Source organism: Macrosteles quadrilineatus, unplaced genomic scaffold (genome assembly GCF_028750875.1).
Source record: "Macrosteles quadrilineatus isolate MER2022 unplaced genomic scaffold, UCM_ALF_1.0 Scaffold_1__1_contigs__length_201487025, whole genome shotgun sequence".
In the NCBI taxonomy this organism is placed as follows: Eukaryota; Metazoa; Arthropoda; class Insecta; order Hemiptera; family Cicadellidae; genus Macrosteles; species Macrosteles quadrilineatus.
In genome coordinates, this window is record NW_026542594.1 from 14,065,351 (window position 1) to 14,088,165 (window position 22,815).

At 34.3% G+C, this 22,815-nt stretch overlaps 1 protein-coding gene across 1 annotated transcript in view; it reads left to right on the top strand.

Annotated features, from left to right (window-relative positions):
* Positions 1-18,343: 18,343 nt before the first annotated feature.
* Positions 18,344-22,815, top strand: part of LOC129004260 (V-type proton ATPase subunit B) — a 50,671-nt gene continuing 46,199 nt past the window's right edge. The window contains exon 1 of the mRNA XM_054432770.1: positions 18,344-18,473. Coding sequence (XP_054288745.1) covers positions 18,383-18,473 — 91 coding nt within the window. The 5' untranslated portion in view covers positions 18,344-18,382. The remainder of the gene's footprint in view (positions 18,474-22,815) is intronic.

Below are 22,815 nucleotides of genomic sequence, written 5' to 3' on the forward strand. Positions count from 1 at the left end.
ATTTAAGATAATGAACATATCCATTGTGGAGACTGGTCTTATAGACTGGGAGATCTTTTTTCGTTGATAGGTGAAAATCAAACCACTTGTATACAGAATTTTAAAAACACAAAAGTAAAATGGCACGTTAATGTCATTCAAGATTAGTGACATTCAAATCCGGACAGAACCCACTACAATACCATGCATGCGTATGAACGGACGAAAAATCCCGTGTTGGTTTGGTCAAACCTCTTTCTGAACATTATAGTCCTTGTGGTCTAAATTAACGTGGCTTGTTGCAGTATTATAGTGATCATATGAGTTTTCCTTCCTCAGACGCTCGTACATTTAAACAGTGTAAATTTTCCCCTGACACTCCCCAACCTAATCTATAAAGTAACACCAAGTAACAGTCTAGCTAGATAGGATGGAGTCCTAGTACCAAATAATTACGAGGCTGTGGCTATTTAAACAATAAACTAGAGGTGCTGTATGGTATATCGGCGATGTTTATGCTGTTATTAGCTAACGTGTGTTAGTGTGAGTGTGTGTGGGAGGGACATATACATTCCCAGATTGCGGGACAACATAACTCCACTGGATTGAGCCATCGGGCTGGCGATGAAGTGGCTTATGGTGTACACTGATACCAGGCTTGCTACACCACCTTACCACCACAACGCAACGTTTACTCTACATACAGACTCACACTCACACGAGTTGTCTATCGAACACCACTATGAGGAATAAATACTATGAAAGATGTTTTGGTGTTCAGGTCAGTCAATCTGGTTTCACTCATTTATGTTTTTCTTATTCTTATAACTCTGAGATTATAATTCGAACAAGCCTATCTTAGTTGGAGCACTTGGAGGAAAGTATTTACTTTCTTTCGGGTATAATAAGAATGGTGGTAATGATTAATCGAATAAGCAGGGTGATTCTAAAATAAATAAACAACTAACAGCAATGTTTTAATTACAAGGGCAATGGAACTTAAACACTTTCAGGAAGTATATACTGTATTTTTAAGCTGTATAATTTCCATACATTTATATGCATATAATATGCATATAAATAATATATGTATATGTTTATACAATATACATTTACATGTATGACAAGTGTTCATTGTGCGCACCTCGATTCACATACAATAGATCAATCCTATGTTTGGGATCTGACCAAATTCACTGCAATTTTTAGTCTACTGACTGAATAGTTTGGTCAATACTCTGAGTACTGCAGCGACTGTAATGAGAGAGGCACTACAAACACTTGGTATTTCACATAACCCTGTTAATAGAAACCACGGAGGACATCCCAACATTGGCTTGTTGATGTCAGCTATATTGTCAATACAGCTTGTTGAAAGATTTTCACCAAAATATTACGTTAGGTGAAAATCGCTTGAATAAAAACATTTCGAGCTCCAGCATAGTAAAACTATCAGTTGTAAAATTTGAACCACAAATCTCTTTTCCTCGTCGGGTTTCTTTTTAATTGAACAACAATAGCTGATCAAATATTTTCAAACTCATGCAAAATGGTTTCTAAATAGGGGCAATTTTCTTCCTAGGCACTAAACTTTGCCATTCAACACATCTTTTAGCATTTTTGACAACAATCAACTGTATCAAATTAAAGTAGAGGTATTTTACTCCCTACAAATACCAACTACTGTACACTGAAGTAAGCTTCGTAACTGTTCGTTTATAGGTGTTTATATTTATTTACTGTACATATTTTAGAATCACCGATTAATTTAACACACATTTTATCCATGTATTCAACAGTGCAATTGCACCGAATTGACGGAATTAAACAACTTCTTTCTTCTTTCATCATCGGATGTTTGTAGAGTTGGGATACGAAGAAAGAGAATAAAGAGGGAAAAAGAGAGAGCAGGTTGCGGAAGGACGAGAACAGAACAGGCGACCACGCGGGTATGAGGACTTAATTTGGATCTGGTTGGTACAAAATTGCAAAATTGGACCTGTTGAAGATCGTGCGACCGGTCAATAAATCTCGCGAGGCAAGTTAATGAAGATATCCGAGCCCTCACGACCGCGACTATTATCAGTTAAACAACTCAATAATCTGCGTCTCTAAATCGCTAAAACTGACAGAGCGGGAGAGTTATGTCCGACACTCAGGGCGACCGTGGACCGGCACGGCGATGAGCAAGGCGCTGGAGCCGACCAGAGCCGACCTGGTGACGTAGTGATGGGGCGACGTGCTGATATTGTGACTAGGTGACGTGCTGATGCTGTGACGTGACGTGGTGACGTGCTGATGTTGTGACGTTGTGACGTGGTGGCGTGCTGATGTTGTGGCGTACGATATAGTGTTGCTGTGTATGTCCGACACTCAGGGCGACCGTGGACCGGCACGGCGATGAGCAACGCGGTGGAGCCGACCAGAGCCGACCTGGTGACGTAGTGATGGGGCGACGTGCTGATATTGTGACTAGGTGACGTGCTGATGCTGTGACGTGACGTGGTGACGTGCTGATGTTGTGACGTTGTGACGTGGTGGCGTGCTGATGTTGTGGCGTACGATTAGTGTTGCTGTGTATGTCCGACACTCAGGGCGACCGTGGGCCGGCACGGCGATGAGCAAGGCGCTGGAGCCGACCAGAGCCGACCTGGTGACGTAGTGATGGGGCGACGTGCTGATATTGTGACTAGGTGACGTGCTGATGCTGTGACGTGACGTGGTGACGTGCTGATGTTGTGACGTTGTGACGTGGTGGCGTGCTGATGTTGTGGCGTACGATTAGTGTTGCTGTGTATGTCCGACACTCAGGGCGACCGTGGGCCGGCACGGCGATGAGCAAAGCGGGGTAATCGACCTACTGACGGACGGAGTGATATGCCGTCGTGCTGAATTGGTGACATGGTGATGTTGCGACTTTTTAACGAGGTGACGTATTGACGTGGAGACGTGTACAAGTTGTGGCGTGAGGGCTTGCTGAATAGCTGATGTTATGACTTGATGACGTTGTGCCATCTAACATGATGACGTAGTAACCGTGTGACGTGGTAAAACTGGGTGTTATTATGGAATAATGTCATTACGTGGGGACTTGTCCAATTTATCAGTGACAAATTGACGTTACGTGATGACGACATGATAAGCCTACGATCTAGCGATGTGAAGATGTGGTTTTATGACGTTTTGACTTCATGAGATGATGTCAGGTATTAAGTTCACAAAGACGTGGTGTAATTGTCATTTTCTTGGTAAATAGAGGTGACCAAATTACGTACATGAATCTGACTTTGATACCTCCTTGAAAAATAAAGGAAAAAATCCTTTGTTGATTTATTAGGACATATGTTGTAGAATAAATTTATGAGTAGTATACATCAACAAAATATATGATGCCTAATATTGATTCCAATTATTTGGTTTAATGTGAATACAAAATTCGAAAACTCTTAAAATTCTGAGTAAATCTTGTGATTCTGTTACATAGATTTACTGTGCAAAATAAAGATGATTTGATGTGACTTAAACATTTAATGCTGGTCACATGTCCACCAATATGTAATTTTCTATAACAAGCTTGTTCTGTAGCTTAAGACTTTTACCGGTTTGGGTCCTGTAAGCTATGAATGATATTGGTTTTCATACTCCTAGAATAAGTTAACATGTTGCAGAAATAATAAATTGGAAATAATATAATAAAAGTATAGTTTTATATCGTATATTTATATCAACAGCCAACGATTAAAGATCTAGTCCCCAAAGATCCATGTGATTTTTGCTCCCAGCAAAATAAGATTCAATTGAAAATCTATCATTCTGTAATTATCTCATTAACAAAAGTACAGTAATCGTTTCAGCCCTTTACATCCACTGTTTAGGTGTATAATTCGCTGCAAGGTGCTCTGTACCCTGGAGGGTTGGTAAGTTTATTGTACGTTTGGAGAAGGCTGAAGTTTATTGTACAACCCTAATTGCTTCGTCCCCTCTCGTGCCACCTGAGGTGTATTTATTTTACGTCATTGGTGACGCAGTCATGTTGGTCATCAAATCCTATAATAAACCCTGTTACTTTAAATAAACGCTATATAAATCTCGTTAATTTATTCAACTCTTATTACACAACTCAAGAGTGTTCGCGTTCGGAATTTCACTCCTCTTGGCTGTAACGTTTATTCTGTCCGGGAGGTTAGATTCCGCTGTCCTGTTCAAGCATAGATATGTCTATACTCCTTTTATCTATGGTTCAAGTAAAGGGTAACAACTGTCACATAGCGCGCTGACGTGATACTGAGGCTTTTGACTACGAATGGGAATAAATATGTAATATCATGATTATTCAAGACAATATGTTCAACAGAGTAATTAAAATACCCCCGGTTAACAAGTGGATGTCACCAACATTAGCAGCAGGATGTTAAAATGCTAACCGTGTCTGCCCACTGGCTTGGTTTGAGCGAATTTTCCTTATAGGGATTAAGCTATTACCGTGGGTCCCATGGTAAGAACTGGACCCGGGACCAATTTCCTCTTTTTGTTTTGAGATCCCCAGTGGCCAAAAATATATGTGTCCGATAGTACGATAACTCGAGCAAAGATGATTAAATTTTGATAAAATTTAGTACAAACGTGTAACCCTACGTATATTCTCACCAGCATGATCGGACTAAGGGAACGGGGTTTTATGGGGTGTTTTATACGGTAAAAATTTGGGTTTTCCATTTTTGACCCTAAAAACTTATATTTTAAACATTCTTTCTAACCCATTTTGTAGGGCTTAAAAATAAATATTTTTTGTATATTGAAGCGTTATTGTATTCCTAATGGTAACAGGGAAAAGAGTGCTGATAAAAAATGACCAAGCGATTCTCGTGGAGAATTATAAAGATTAAATACATTTTGCTTGTTTATGGTTATATTTTAATCCAATTTCTATTTTTTTACATTTCTTACTTAGCTTTTAACATTTAAATAAAAAATGGCCAGTAGCAGCAAACCTATGTACTCATTAAAATTAATATTATTAAAATAGGAAAGAAATCTGACAATTTTAAGGGAATATTTTAGTGGGAATTTAACCAGGTAAATGGAAATTGCAGGTTAATTGCGGCGGGGGTATTTATACATAGCCTACATTGGCTACGATGGTTTACAAACTTGTAATGTGACGGGTTATATAACACCATTAAATCTCCTTTGGGAGATTGAAACGTTGTTGTCCTGTTTAACGTTTGTCGATATACTATACACCCGGTGACTTATGCAGTCTAAAAGTATATATATTAAGGATTTTTATTCCTAAAATTACCCTGCCAAATCGTCAATACGATTATTTTTTAGTTCATCTTTAATCCCTTAAATCTTTATAAGAAGATTTACCAAGAACCCATAAGGGCGTAGGCACTTTGAACTTCACCCAACAGTGATTACATGGCAAATTTCATCAGTGAACGGAACATTTACTTCTAAATTTACACTCAAAAGGAACTTTTTATGTTTTTATGCTACAAAAAACCTTTTGTAGCAGGTGTGATCTTGTCTCCAAAGTCGTCTTTTGTTTAGCATTAGCTAAAAAACTGTCGAGCGATTTTTGCTTTAAATGAGAATAACATCTTCCTCTATATTTATATGACGTTTTTCATGTACCAAGGAATACTGCGGAAAAACTTAACATTATTGAACAAATATACATACCATGTATAAAGCACTATGCCTATACTTGAAACTGGTTAAATAACTGGGGACGTAAAGAAATTTAAAAAACTTTTAATTCGTTATGAGATTATTGTCAAGTGGATACACGACCTAATTTGGGTGAAATGAACCTCGGAACTACGGACTATTTATGCAATTGAATTCGGACCGAGGTTGGTAAGGGTAATTATTGGAAGTTAAAATGTGGTCGGAAAGATATTTTAGTCTTTCACGTGTGTGGCACTTCCCCATGGTGCTATCTTACAGCTTTCATTGTGCTATCTTAGAGTTTTTTATATATTTTTTTACTCTAGTGGAATTTTTAACGTTTTGAAAGACAACGGTCCAAACCCTGGTCTTGTTACTATCTAAAGTCGACCTTTTTATTAGATAGCATCATTAATTCATAGCCCAATCACAAATGGCATCTGGGTCTGGAAACGATCTCGCTTTCACAGGATTCTCCAATTGGCTGGTCTACATACCACAAGACAGGCAACGCTTCAAACCAGAAAAATCACAGCATAAGGTAGAGATTATTGAAGGACGAGAATCGAATGAACTATCACATTTTGCTTACTAAGAAAACTAAGTTTTAATGTGACGTTTTACAAATTTTAAAATACAAAAGGTAGCCACACTTCTATCACAATTTATTGTATAGTGGGGGGGGGGGGAATTAATCTTGTCCGGTGTGTTGCTAGTCTAGTTAGTTAATGATAAGCATTCAAACTTCGGCGCGAAAGAAAACGGTTCCACTACCGACATATACACAAGAACATGAGAGGTTTGCACAGATTTTCCATAAAAGCATTTGTAATTCTTCTGTAATAAATGCCACTAGTGTGGACACTAACACAAAAAACATATATTGCAAAATGTATATGCAATACATGCTCGTCCTCGGTTAAGTTAAATTACTCTTTGTTACCAGTATTACTAGGCTAGCATGTGATCGGCTCTATACAACAAACTCTTTTGTGAATTCAGAATAACCCTTAAACATTGAATGAACTTCATGAATTATTTTGTGATATTAAGGGTAAAGAGGATACAATAATAGATCATTTCCAGAAGGCTCCCAGTCCCCTTAATTCACGCGATCACGTTGCGATGGTAAAAGCTCTTACTCATCGCTTTAAGCTTGACTGTTGGATACTGAATTAAGCATCCCGTCTATAACAAATCTTTCATTAAAAAGATCGGAGTTGACTGGACCACTGAAAGATTGTGCTACAGTCTAAACTTATATTTTCCCCATTAGTTTTTGTTACTGTGGTTTGTTTGTCATGAAAGGTGCTGCAGTTCCTTTCATTCAACTTTCAATGCAACTTGTCTATTTCTATATTTAAATTGGGTCAACTTTATCATTGGGATGGAATGTCTAGTTCATTACATTGTCAACGCTTAAAGTTATACACACTAGTTAAAAGTTGTCCACTCTTCATTTTCAATGCCTACTCGTATATGATGGACATCGAGTTTGCAATAAACTATATATTTGGGAAGACAGCAGACAGGCGCAGGTGGGCCGGTAGTGGCTCTCTGGGGTGAACCGTCGCAGTTGTAACTCAGCTAACAACTGTCCAACTCGCATCCATCCCTGCTGCGACTCGCTGTGAAATTACTTCCTACAACTTTACAATCTTTAACACTGAAGAAATAAAACACGTGGCAGTTCACATTACGAACAACGTTTGATTTAGTTGGTTAATATTTTTAGATTTAAGTAAAACTCGAAACATATATTTAAAGCATGGGTTTTACCTTAGTACAAAGCCACTTTTATTTAATTGTTGTATTTAAGATATGTCTTGCGCATAGGGGTTTCATATAGGTGTTGTAATGATCGTATACAAAAAAGTACCAGGGGACCGAGCCTTGCTCGGATGTGGTTAATTGGTTAACATTTTTATTACAAACCATAGACATTTGATCACTGAAAAAATAACAACTCTGTAATGTAACACTATACAATTAACAATAAAATACACTTTTATGATCTTGCTTAAGTTTAAGTGCTACTCGCACAGAATGTTTCTCCAATATGTGTGGTGAACTATATGTTTGTTGTATTGCAGCATAATTTAAGAAACTAAGTCAAAATGCCCCCGCCTCAGCAAACCTGCTGACTAAGCGAATTTCCATTTATCTGAATTGATTTTAAATTAAATCTATTCAAGCAGCATTAGATTTAACGACTACCTAGGTTTGCTGCTACAAGGAAACTAATAAAGTGTATTTTTTAGTAATATATTATTAGTTTATCATAAAATAAATAAATTTGCCAAGTAAGATCAAAATATATCCATAAAAAAGCAAACTACAACATTTTAAAATATTCTTTATAAAATAATAGAGTAATAGAATAGCATAGGAATTTTAAATTTACAATTTCCTAAAAATAAGGCAAAGTTAGTTGGGGAACTCTTAATTTTGCCTGGTCTTACAGCAAAAAAAAACGTTCTATTTCAGTTATTTGTCGTCTGATATTTTTTATCTTGGTTTCGTTTGATAAGGAATTAAAAATTATTTAAAATGTATTCTTGGAATTTTTTTATAGAATTAGCCGTTTTTGAGTTATTTAAGGTATAAAAACTCAAACGGCCGCCATTTTAAAATTTACAATCGGAACAATTTTTTTTATTTTTTTTATAATATGTCTTGTGAATGTTAACATGGTTACTAAATTTCATAATCATCGAATGAAAAACTTCACGCATAAAAATATTTTTGTACAAAAAAGCAAAATGGCAGATAACTGGGTAAATATGCATTTTCGGACATACCTTCACATAAACTTTTTTCTTCCTTTTAGTATGACGATTCATTTCCTAAAGTCCTTAAATGTGTTCGTGGACACCCTGTATTATGAATATTGTAGTGATTAGGACTACTATTTGTATATACAAATGCAATGTTAATAACTAAGTACCCTTTTTGAAACTCATTTTACTAAACACTAGTGATACTAGTGAAATGAAATAGTAGATCGGGTCTAGGTCTTACTTTGCCACCTACGGTAATAGCTACTATTGGGAAAGTCACTAAAAGGAAAACTTTTTCATGTACTAGTCCAAGCAAACTTAAAAACAGACACAGGAATCATAAAAAAAACTGGGTAGCCTACTTTCCTGTTAAAGGGAACATTCATTATTATCGATGGTTTTATTTCTCGATATATCGATATTAACAAATTGAAACATATCAACTGACAACTACGATAAATATTGTTCAGTATCAACAAACAATAATAATACCCCCGCCGCAGCAAGCCTGCCGTCTAAGCGAATTTCCATTTGGCTGAATTGATTTTCAATTGATCTATTTAAATAATACCATAATACCTATTAGGTTTAACGAGTACCTAGGTTTGCTGCTACAAGGAAACTAATAAAGTCTGTGTTTTAAGTAAAATAATTATTGCTTAGTATAAATTGAATATATTTGCCAAGTTTGATCAAAAGATATCTATAAACAAGCAAACTACAACATTTTACAATATTCTCCATAAGAATAACATTGGAATTTTAAATTTACCATTTTTTTAGTTTTCTCCGTAACCAGTAACCGTACAAAAACACTTTGATATACTGAATTGTTTGTTTTTTTAAGCTCTTTAAGAAGGTTTAGAGTAAAATTGGGAAATTTTGTGTTTTGAGGGTCAAAAGTGAGAAAACCCAATTTTTGCGCCATAAAACCGCCCATAAACCCCTGTTCCCATGGTCCGATCATGCTGGATCGCGAACTCATTCTAGTTTATCCCACCTTACACCTTCAAACCAAATTTCAAAATCGGATAAAAATTACTCAAGTTATCGTGTTCACGGACACACATATATATATATATATATATATAAATCTATATATATACATATATACAAATTTGAACGAATGGTGTTTTTGGCCTTTGGGGACATCAAAATGAAAAAGAAAATCGGTCCCGGGCCTAAGTCTTACCATGAGACCTACGGTAATAGCTACTTCCCTATAGGGAAATTCGCTAATACTTCCCGATAGGAAAATTCGCTAAAATGAAACTGTTCTAAAAAATAACCTAACATAACTAACCAAACTTGCTGTAACATTTAAAAATTCCGTGTTTAACTTGCCTTTTCTGTTATCAAACGGAGTTTTTAAATGGTACAGTAAGTTTGGTTGGTTATGTTAGGTTAGCTTAGAACAGTTTCATTTCTTAATCCATATAATAGACTGTTTTAGCCTAAACAAGATCAGTTAGTTAGTTGTTGTCAATTTGTAATGGATCGGAAAACAAAAATATCGATATATCGAAAAAATCATCGATAATAATGAATGTTCCCTTTAACAGGAAAGTACCAAAAAGGGTATTATTTATTTTTTTTTATTTTTTCTATGCAGAATAACATTTTAAAGTTCAAAATCGGTCCACGGGAAAACCATAAAATCACGATTAAAATGGCGGCTTTCCCAACATTGGAGCATTTTTTTTAAGTGTCATATGCCTTTTTTTATGCATATTTTTCTAAACATTTACTTGGAACCACCACCAAAATTTATTGGGTGGTTGGTTAGTACTTCATTTCGATAGGGAACGCGTTTTTGGCCGCCATCTTGGATCTACAATATTGGATATAATTTTTTTATTATAACGATAGTGTTTTGACACATTATTATAAACTAGATTTTAACTCTGATTCCAATGCCAAAATACCTTTTTAAAAATCTTTTCGTTTTAAAGATGTATATTCAAAAGAAAATTTCCCGTAATTTTCTTATGAACGTTTCGTTCTACATTTCTTAAGATTATTTTTCTTCTCCAGTTCTTACTAACGCTTGCAGTTCGTTCTAGCCTTAAAATATAGCCTACATTGGTTAAAGGGCTTTCATTTAAGATATTGATCATTAAAACCAATATTGTAGAGACCAGTTACAGTCAGAGAAACATAGGATATATCTTTACAAATTGGAAGGTTTGACATAACTGGTAGATTTATGATAAGATTATAAATAATTTCAGATTTTATTTTTTTTCTGGCCATCTTTGGTGAGACAAAAAGCATAGACAAAAAGTTTTGTCTATGGACAAAGCAGATCGGAAAACACCAAAACTGAGAGTAAAAAAGAATACATTGATTGAGAAAACAAACGAATTGAATGATAAAATGATGCGAACAAGAATCGATGTGCTATAACTACTAATGGAAAGAAAGATATGATAAGTTACATACTATATATTCTACAACCTTTGTGTTTATAATTAGAACTTCCTAGGTTTTAAGATCTTTTCTAGAATTATGATTTATAATATAATTCTTCAAGTACATTATAAAAAAAAAAAACATGTTATGCATAGTACTCAGACAATGATAAAAATTATGGTGTAAGGCTTGTAGCATTGATTGCATGACCAAAATTGTGTTCAGCGGTTTTTTTGCGGGGATTGCGTTTCGTCTTTACTATCATCATCAGCTCCTTCTCACACTACGTTCAATAATTATTTTGAAGTAAAACTACCCAAGTCAGGTTTTATAACTTTTTTAGAACAAAAATAAATATTCTATTAGAATAATTTATTAAATCATTACTTTGCATTCTATCTCTCAAGAAAAATTCGTTATATTTACAATCTATCCATCTATTTATCCAATTCTTATTTGTTATTTTACTATGCTCTTATATGAGCAATATTTGTTTGTATATGTATGCTTGCCTGCACAAAGATCTCGAAAACGACACCAACGATTTCCTTAAAATGTTTTAAATAATTTATTTTTGGCCTAAAAACGTGTTTCAAACCGTTAACACTGCCGTTTACTTGTTTAGGGAAATATTTTCTTCAAACTTGGTTAGTTTATTTATTTCATACCAAGCTATTATTATTTTACGAGAATACACACTTTATTACCTTCCCGGTAGCCACCACTCTAAGTACTCGATTAAAGTAATAGTATCCCAAGTAGCACACAAGTTGGTCCAACGCTGGGAAATGGTTGGCGGGAATTTTAACTGTTAGCCAACGTTGGCCCAACCGAACTTGTATTCGTTGGCCCTACAAAGGAAAGAATCGTTGGGCCTTTGTTGGATTCAAGTATAAAACATTCTAAAACAAATTTAACTAATTAATTTATCTATAAGAACATAAATGCTATGGCAGCACAATATAAGACGATTTTCAAGAAAATTGGATCGACAATAAATGTAGTCAGATGATGTTGTGATATTTGTGGTACTAGATACAATGGGGAAAACCTGTATAACATATAATTATAATAATGCAAAAAAAAAAAATATTCTTTAACTTATTTGAGAAAATGTTTAATAGTTGAACAATATAATTGGAAAGATTAATTAATCCATATAACAATCCATTATAATAACATTACAAATCTAATGGTAATTAACGAATCTATATTCAAATACCCAGTATCCTCTCAAACCCCCAGAAAAACAATTTAACTACTTACAGATTAACAGTATCATATTATATACTGTAGTATCAAAAAAAAAAGTATTGCGATCAATGCAACTGTTGGCTACTCTTTTATTACTTGAAAACTCTCGGTATCATCAATCACAGATAGTTCAGAGTTAAGGTAAGAGACTCACAAGGCGAAGGTATCAGATTCGAGACCCGTCTGGTTAAAAAAATTGTGTTCTATTTATTTTTTTACAAAATTTGTTTTATGAACTATTTATTCAATTTACTCAACTAATAATTATGCTTTTCAGACTTAATCATTATTATTTTATGTTTAGGTCCCACGGGGTGGCTGGCCCTTCGCTAAAAATTGGTTGGTTGGGATAAGACCTGGTGCCAAAACATGCCGATGGCCAACCATAGACAGGAACGTTGGGCAAACAATTTGCCAACAATTTTTGCTACTTTGGCTATTAGAATTTAAATAGGTAGGAGATAAATCTGACATGTTTAAGGAAATATTTTAGAGAAAACCAAACAGCCCGAATGGGAATTCGCTTAGTCTGCAGGATTAAGAGGAGAATATTTACTCAACACCGAAAAACTGTCTTAATTTCATAGTAGGGTTTATATAAACAAAGTTAAGTTCTCACAGCATTTTGTTGCTGCTTGATTCAAATTAGCTGTTGTCGTAAATGCAAAAAGAATTAATAGTAATGCACCCTTTTGGTAAACCTTATAACCTTTTAATAATATTGAATATCATAGAACCAACTTGTGTAGTAGAACAAGTTGGCAAAATTCTTTACTGTAATTAATTTTGAATACCACGTAGCGTTCGCAGAGGCATCCACAAAATTGAGCGGAGACATCTTGGTTCATATTATATTGTTATTGACCGTCACCAACCAGCTTCATAATTATTTTGTCCTACAATTTTAAGTGAAGACAACATTTGTATAGAGATAAATATTTTAGGAATTAGAATGGCTACACGTTGTTGCGTAGTGAAGGGGAGTAAAATACCCCGCCGCAGCAAACCTGCCGACTAAGCGAATTTCCATGTGCCTGAATTGATTTTCAATTAAATGTATTAAATTAACATTAGGTTTTATGAGTACATATGCTTGCTGTTACAGGGAGGGTAAAAAGTGCATTTTAAGTAAAATATTAATAACTTAGTATAAAATAAATATATTTACCAAGTTTGATATATTGTTCAAGTGCAGTGGTAGAATATTATAGTTATGGTAGATGTGCTATACTATTGTATACCGTAAATTATAGTAAACCAAATGTTCTTAAAACTCTGCTAGTAAGCTTGTATTTTAAACAGTGCTTTGTATTTAGATTTTACTTAAGCTCCTTACCAATAGAAACACATATTTTTTAGTATAGAAGAAGTAAGACTGCAGAGTTGGATTTTAGGGACAACCTACCGTCATTTCAAAGCGCCTGTATTTCACTCTCTGCTATTTGCTTACACACCTGCAGTGTGAGTTGGTGTGTCGGAGTGACAGGCTCCTTGTTAGTTGCATGTTGACAATGTAATAACGCTACATTACATTTCAAAGAATAAGAACAAGTAATTATTTATTCATCAACAATCAACATGTTGACCTTATGAGTATCTATAATATTAAAACGTGACAGGGTTTTTTTTATTTCACAATTCTGAAACAACCACTTGACAGATTTTCATGATTTTTGTGTTGAAAGAAAGATAATTTTGAGAACTAGGGAATATCGAAGTTATAATTTTAGTTAAGGGTCACAGTTTTTTAAAAATTAAGTTTTAATTTTTAAAAAGTCTAGCAGCCGACGCTAACATTCTAAATTAGCTTTTGGTATGATATAATTTGCTTAACATAACAGCTGTAAACATTCAGCGTTTATGACACAAATTCAGCGTTTGGATAAAAATGAAAAGACAAGGGGGGGGGACAAGGGGTGTCTTACTTATACTATGTGTAATGCTGATCATTGATACGTTCTTTTATTCGGTAAGAGGATGAGAGATTATTTTAAAATACATAGTAAGATACTAGATTATAATTTATTTTTATTTTTGAGCAGTCTTTAAAATAATTAGTTTGTCTTAGTGCAATATAATTTGTTATAACTAACAGCTGGTTAAATAACAAAATATTCTATAGAACTATGAGGTTAGTCTATTTAATCTGTGGTTTTGTCATTGATTATAAAAATAAGTAAGATTCTATAACCATTGCTGTATACGAATCGAAGCTCACGAATCTTCAAATAAAGCTTACGAAAATTATTTTACCACTCGACTTTTTGAGGAAAGGTTCGGAAAATAACAATGTTTACATGCTTTGATTCGTCCTGACAGCTTTTTCTTTACAATAAATTTTGAACTGCATAAACTATGCTTGAATTAGTAGACACACTAAACACAGTTTTATTGGACTTCAGTACTCGATTCCCGTACGTAGGACGGGCCAATCCAATAACTCGTTCATATTTAAAATGAATTAAATAATTTTGTCAGCTGTTTCAACTACACATGTTTGTTCTATGATTGTCAGTAGCATTTAATAGTAAATTACGTTACAAGTCCTGAAAATAAGTGTTTGCCGGACAAGTGTGGTCGTTCCCGTGTGAGACGAAGTCGAGTACGGGATTACCATACGAGTCCGGTAAACACATTTTGGACGAGTTACGTACGATAGTTTACACCATATTACTAAATATGTACAGATCCTTATATTACCACCAACTGAAGGACTAAAAATCACTAGTCAATAACATGTTTTTGTTTATAGCAACTCATACAGTATAATCCGACATAAATTATAAGAATGTGTTGAAATTCTAAATTATGAAAAAAGGGCGGAAACATGGATATAAAAGAAGAACTGCAAATCTATCTACACTCAAAAGAATCACGCCGACCAAATTCTTAATGTAATGCAAAAGCAAAAACAAAATGCAATTCATGAAAAAATCAGACAAATCAATAAAGAATCTTGTACATTCATATGTTACAAAATAATTTATAAATAAAAAAACTTTTTTAAAACAAAACGTTTTTAAATGCACTAAAAAGTAGAAAATAATTTCTAAATATGTGGAGAATATAAATACGTGTAAGATTTAAAACGAAAAAACGTGGGGTGCATGCAATTGATAATTTACAATTACCTTCACCTATTGAACTAATGTATTATTATCAATTGCATGCACCCCACGTTTTTCGTTTTAAATCTTACACGTATTTATATTCTCCACATATTTAGAAATTATTTTCTACTTTTTAGTGCGTTTAAAAACGTTTTGTTTTAAAAAAGTTTTTTATTTATAAATTATTTTCTACTTTTAGCGAATTTTCCATATAGGGAATAAGCTATTACCGTAGTACTCATGGTAAGACCTGGACGCGGGACCGATTTTTTTTTCGTTTTGAGGTCCCTAGAGGCCAAAAACACCATCCGTCCAAATTCATATATAAATATATATATATATATATATATATATATATATATGTGTGTGTGTGTGTGTGTGTGTGTGTGTGTGTGTCCGTCAGCACGATAACTCGAGCAAAAATGATCCGATTTTGATGAAATTTGGTACAAACGTGTAAACGTACGTTTATTCGAACGAGTTCGCGATCCAGCATGATCGGACCATGGGAACGGGGGTTTACGGGGGGTTTTATGGGGTAAAAATAGGTTTTCCCATTTTTGACCAAAAAAACATAAAATTTAGCAATTTCTTTCCAAACCATTTTGTAGAGCTTAAAAAAACAAATAATTTTGTATATTGAAGCGTTATTATGCGCCTAATGGTTACGGAGGAAATTCCAAAAAATTGTAAATTTAAAATTCCCATGTTATTCTTATGGAGAATAAGTAAACTGTTGTAGTTTGCTTGTTTGTGAACATATTTTGATCAAATTTGGAAAATGTTTTTATTTCTTACTAACTATTCACATTTTACAACAAAAAAAAAACAGTTTTACCCTCCCTGATGCAGCAAACCTAAGTACTTGTTAAACTAATTCTATTTAAATCAAGAATAAATGTTATATTTTTAAGTAGACATTTCAGTGTAAATCCAATCAGTCAAATGGAAATTCGCTTAGTCTGCAGGTTTGCTGCGGCGGGGGTATTTAGTTTTTTACGTGTGTGGATGTTAAATCTATTTCAAGCATCTATATCAGATTAAGACAGAGGCATGTGGGAAATCTAAATTATGAAAAAAGGGCGGAAACATGGATATAAAAGAAGAACTGCAAATCTATCTACACTCAAAAGAATCACGCCGACCAAATTCTTAATGTAATGCAAAAGCAAAAACAAAATGCAATTCATGAAAAAATCAGACAAATCAATGAAGTTATAGGTCGACCACTTAGAAAAGAACCCGCGCGCTAATGCTATTAACATTAGCGCGCGGGTTCTTTTCTAAGTGGTCGACCTAGGTCAATCAATGAATCAATGAATCAATGAAGTCAAAGGTTTATTTGAGTTTATTTTCATATAATTATGTATAATATTGAATGTATGGCCTACTCACTAACTATAAATATATCAATCTATTTAATTTATTGTTTACTTTATAGAATACTAAATAATTAACAAATGAAATTATTAACAAACACTTTAAAAATACAATCAGATTGTTTATCTTTATTTTGAAATGTTTGTTTGTATAAAGAGTTTTTTTTTACTTTATTTTATTTTACAATCTGTTCAGTACAACTGTGAACAATTAGTAAAAAGGCATAATATAAGTAAATGACTTGACCAAGAATCTCCCCAGTGAAAGATCTTGGAAAAATAAATAGTCATATCATGTAACTAAAACTAAGCAAATCGGTATGGGAGTTCAAGAAGTTTCACAATTTTTAGTCTGTTGGGAAATTCACTATTGTCCAGCAAGTTAACGACTAAATTGTATAAAGAATCTCTTGGGCGCATAGCCTGTACATCTTAAGCTCTGCTTTTCGGACTGTCAAATTTAAGTATTTACAGCTGACTTAACTTAATTGATATATTTACATTCTTTCAAAATGTAAACACGGAAAATTTGGATGCCCATGGGGCGTAGCCCAAGGGAAATATGAAAATTAAATGGTATAATATTGCATTGTCATCCATTTGTGAGTTATGTTTCAAATTTCAAGTCTCTAGCTCATCGGGAACTTCATTTAAAATTGATATCAAAATTTGTAGGAAAGCGACTAGCAAGCTAATAAAAACAAGCCCATGGGGCGTAGCCCAAGGGAAATATGAAAATTAAATGACATAATAGTGCATTGTCTTCCTTTTTCGAGCTACGTTTCAAGTTTCAAGTCTCTAGCTCATCGGGAAGTATCCAAATTTGCAAGAAAGCGTGTTAATAAAAACAAGCCCATGGGGTAGCCCAAGGTAAATATTATATAATATTGCATTGTCATCCATTTGTGAGCTGTGTTTAAAGTTTTAAGTCTCTAGCTCATCGGGAACTTAGTATAAAATTGATTGCAAAATTTGTACCGGACAAGAAAGCGAGCTAATAAAAACGTTTTAAAAATAGACCTAACCATTTAATCAAAATTTACTATGAATTCAAAACATTATGTTATTAAGTATTTATTAATATTTTTTTTACATACTTTTAAAACTAATGACAAAGATTGCATATGCTACGCAATAGTATATTACGTTACTAGTCCTGAAAATAAGTCTTTGCCGGACGAGTGTGGTCGTTCCCGTGCGAGACAAAGTCGAGTACGGGATTACCATACGAGCCGGCAAACATATTTTGGACGAGTGATGAAATTTCCGCCACAGCCTTAGTATTTGCGTTGTAAATATATATGTTTTATTGTATAAAGCCTTCGGTAATTATATCGACCTCCGGACCTCACGCGAAATTAAAAATTTTCCGGGGGGTCGATATAATTACCGTATTATCAAATTTGATGCTATGTATCCGTAATCACGATCAAAGATAAAGAAGACAAGTCAAGTAAGTATGCTGGATGTCTTGTAGTAGCCTATCAGACGGTCCATTTATCTGCAAATATATCACTTATCTTATTATTCATACTTGGCTTAAAATACCTACTTCGTATGGTCGCCATTTCATCGAAAAGTATTAAAAGTATTTCGGCATCCAAAGTCAATGCCGCATCTATAGTATCAGCAATAGATTGAAAAACATAATATATATTTAAATACTTTCATACATATGTTGGTTTTCTTGACTCTTTGGCGTTTCCAAATGCTACATCATAGGTGTTACTAACGTCACGTGAGATCACGTGAATTGTCAGCTGCTTCTGCTAGGTTTCTGCAAGCTGAGAAGATGTCGTATCAGGGAGGAATTGGTGCTAAACAAGCTCTTAAAGAGCATGTTTTAGCTGTTTCGAGAGATTTTATCTCCCAACCACGTTTAAGTAAGTATCGGCGTATATTTTTTTATACATTTTTTACATTTTATAAGAAATTTCGGCCTACTGTAAATGTGGGTGGGCCACCTCCCTAGCCAAAGTACCTTGGCATTCTATTTCTTATGACTTTGTTTTCAATGTAATTTGGATATAAATTATTTAGTTATCTTCAACAAATATGTGATTGGAACTCTACATTTATTCCATGTATTTATAGACCATTGCAGTTCTATTCCTTGTAAAACAGAGGTCTTAGTAGCCTAGGCCTAACTTACTACTGTATGATAATGTCCAACAGAGACTTTCCCACTTATTGTTAAACTCCCTACTCTCTAAATTATTTCTTACAAAGAGGATACGCGGTAACTGGACGTGGATTAGGGGTCCGGCAATGTGACGTCACCGGGTTGTGGGGGCCAGGAACGCCATTACCACAACGATACGATGTTCAGCCATCAGTGTTTGTGGTTTAGTTGATAGAGTGCTCGATTGTTATGCAAGAGGTCTCTGGTTTGAATCTCATCAGTAACTTTAACTTTTTTTGCTAAAAATTTGCACTGAATGCCGTTTCTTCCTATACAGCTTTTGTGGGTAGACTTCCAAGTTGGCATTAACAACCGAATGAAATTATTGATCGATATATCGATTATTCAATATATCGTTTGGTTAAGTAGTTAGGTAAGGTTAACGAACCGAACGATATATCGAATGAAACGATCGAAAAATCGATATTTTCATTCGGTTGTTTTTGCCAACAGATATGGAGGTCTACCCTCATTTGTTAGAATTTTTGGCATTTATAATTTTATTTTATGAACAGAATTTAACCTTCATTCAATTTTTTCATTATCAGCAAGTTTGGTTGGTAAGGTTAGGTTATGACAGTAACTACCGGATGCCTAATCCACGTCCGGTTACCGTACGCGTATCCTCTGCGTATTTCATAACAAGGCATAGGACTACCTAAGCAAAATCTTCATTTTTGTCAAATCTTCAAGTAACTTAACTTACTGTGGTACAACTATGACCCTGAATAGGCCTACTGATGCAAGATGTAGGCCTATTAGGCTAGGCAAACGGCTTATCAAATTTAGCATTTCTATTAATCAATCATGTAATGGTCTTGACTGTTAGAATGTAAAATTAAATACCGTACAAATAACGGAGACATGACATGGCGGTTAACATTGTATAAGTTATTTAGCTTAAGTTTATTCTTCATTTTTTTATTAGGCCCAAGTTATTCCCTTTATATCTTTGACACGGAAAATCGTTACCCACAGATTAACACAAATAAATGTGAATTGTAGGTACCTATCTATGCTTAAAATATCGGCCTATATTCATGTCCAGTCCGAAGTCAGTTAACTTCGGTAGGCCTACTATCTGAAGTGACGGTTCATAGATCAAGTGGGCCTAACTAAATTTCTTGGTTTAATCATTGATGAAAATCTCTCATGGGATGATCACATCAACCACCTCGTAAACAAATTATCTTCTGGTATCTATGCTCTGAGACAGATGTCCAGAGTCTGTGATTTGGAAACTTTAAAAATTATTTATTATTCATTAGTTCAATCCCACATTTTATACGGAATCACAGTCTATGGTGGAACAACAAAATCAAATTTTGATAAAGTACTTAAACAGCAAAAAAGAGCAATTCGCACTATTATGAAATTACGGAAAACCATCTCAGTGAAGAATCTTTTTCATAAATTGGACATTTTAACTGTGTATTCTTGAAACCACCATCTTTTTGAAACAAAGGGAACTAACAACTCCCTCCAATCCCGGGCATAACTATAATACTAGGTTAAAAATTAGATTGCCTCAGCATAAATTAGAATATTATAGAAAGAAAACCACCTATGCAGGATTGAAATTGTTACAATATTTACCTATAAGCATCCGGCAGGAGACAAATTTAAAAAAATTCAAAAAACTTTTAAAAGATTTCTTAGTAAAAAATCCTTTTTATTCATTACAAGAATTTGTAGATAAAAAAAGTATTTCATTTGAATTTCCATTTATTTTTCATAATGGACATGTTGCGTAGATTTATGTTTTAATGTGTATGATTTGTATAGATTTTGACTCTATTCAGATACATGTATGTTTTATATATGTTATATATTGAATAAAGACTAGCCTATTTGAATCTTGAATCTTGAATCCAGGCCTACATATTAGTACTTTAGTATTATTACACAATGTTTTTTTTAACATATTTCTAATATTTAGTCTAGAGTAGGTTGGGGTACTTAAGAAACAAAAAAAATACTTATGTAAAAAAAAACTCATTTAAAAGTTGGTCTCACAGACCGACATCACCAGTTGACGCCACAAAATCTTGTCACCACTGCAGTAACCCTGCATGTTACAGGCAACCTTTCGTCTTTGTTCTGGAAAGTGGACACTCAAAGAAGGTTTGATGAATATCATTATCATAAACCAGAAATAAAAAACACCACCAAGCAAAATAACCTTACGTTCACCAACTGGTGAAGGTATTTCCCAACTGAATCCATGACCCGTCATCAAAAGATCAATTACCGGCACCTAATTTACTTAATTTTCAAATGGCCACGAACCATCCCAGTCAGCCTGTTTGCAAATAAATGAGACAAGATGTTTAGTGCTCCAATCTGATGGGGGGTTTTCCGATCTGATCCACGATCCTCGGAGTTGCACTGGCTGCCTAGACGCTTGTGTTGTTGCCAGCTGATAAATGTGTACTACAGTACAAATAAAAGTGTTTTCACCACACTATGATGTTTTTAGCTGTTTTACATTAAATTGGGGGCTGAAAGTTACGTTTTGCTGGCCATGCCAGCTGTCATTGTCATTTAGGGACCGAGCTGGTTTTTACATCCCTACGGCCTCAAAATCAGCTGCAAGACATACTTTCTTAAAACATGAATGCATATTAAATTCATAATCAGTATCCATAGCATTGCAATTGAATTGTTTTATTGTCACCACTGCCTAGCAACTGTTTATTATTATTTTTGCTGATTCCTCAAATTACTTCTTCACATAACATTAAAGTTGTAGTTGTGATGACTATCAGTGTGCAACTATCTCAACTTCGTCTCGAACTTAAAAACTATCTCAAGCCGGCAAAACCTCATTTTCGGCCCTAGGTACAAAATATACTATTTGACATAGAGAATGTACACAAGTGGCATAAAAGAATCAGCAGAAGGCCATAGGCCAAATCTACATATTTTCACAAGAAGGCCGGCAGCGGATGTGCGTTTATTTTCATTGAGGCAGTGATTAAATTTAAGAAAGCTGTGCTTACTGATCTGCGTAGTTGAGTCTGGACCAGGATTTAATGTAATCTTTGGGAGACATCCCTTATCAGTTAACCAAACCCTCTCGTTTAAAGACACCACCATGTCGTATGAAAACTGGCGCTTTCTTTGGTCCCTGCCTTGAATGAGACTTATAAACATATAGAAATTTGAAACTAACTCAAGTAGCCTAAATAAACTTGTTGGATAGGCTGTAAATATAGCAATATACTTAAGGATTATAATTAAGGACTTAGTTATGGATAATTAAAGATGTTTGTAAATAATTACAAATTAGGGTAAGTTTAGTACAAACGTGAGAGAGTATTTAAAATTTGTATTTGATTAAAGTAGAATATCAGACGGATGACCTCAATTGCTCGTGGTGTTGGTGTTGATTATCTAGGTTAGAATATTAAAAGTGTTTTTATGATTTATTATGCTAATAAATTAAGTGTTCAGAGAGATATTTCATTTAAACGTTTGTTTAAAGAAACAGACTATTTAAAATAAATATAGGGTGTAAATATTCAATTCTATTTCAATTTTATTTCTCTATTTTACTATTATATCAGTATTGATTTACTCTGTAGCATTTGGCTTCATTTGATGTATTTTATATTAATTGTGTGCACGTTTAGTTTATAGATTATTAGACCATGGTATCTTACTGTCATTGGTGTTCACTTATTCCTCGATCCTAGAGGTCCTCCACTTAGCGAGTACTTTACATTTGAGCTAAATTTCCCCCTTTGATCAGTAACACTCAGGGCCGTGCTGGCCAGGCGGGCAACCGGGCAATTGCCCGGTGCGCCCTCCCAAGGAATACCCAATTGACGCCCTAGCTCTAAAGGCAAAAAATAAATAAATAAATAAAAATAAAAAAATATGGTTTTGGTTTCCTCACATAACAATCTTGAGAAAAAATCTTTAATAGAAGAAGTTTTACATCAGTGCATTTCATAACTGAATGCTATGTCTGAGACAGAATAAAAACGAATTTGACGTTGAACTGTTGGCAGTACGGAAAACTAGGACCGGAGTCAAGT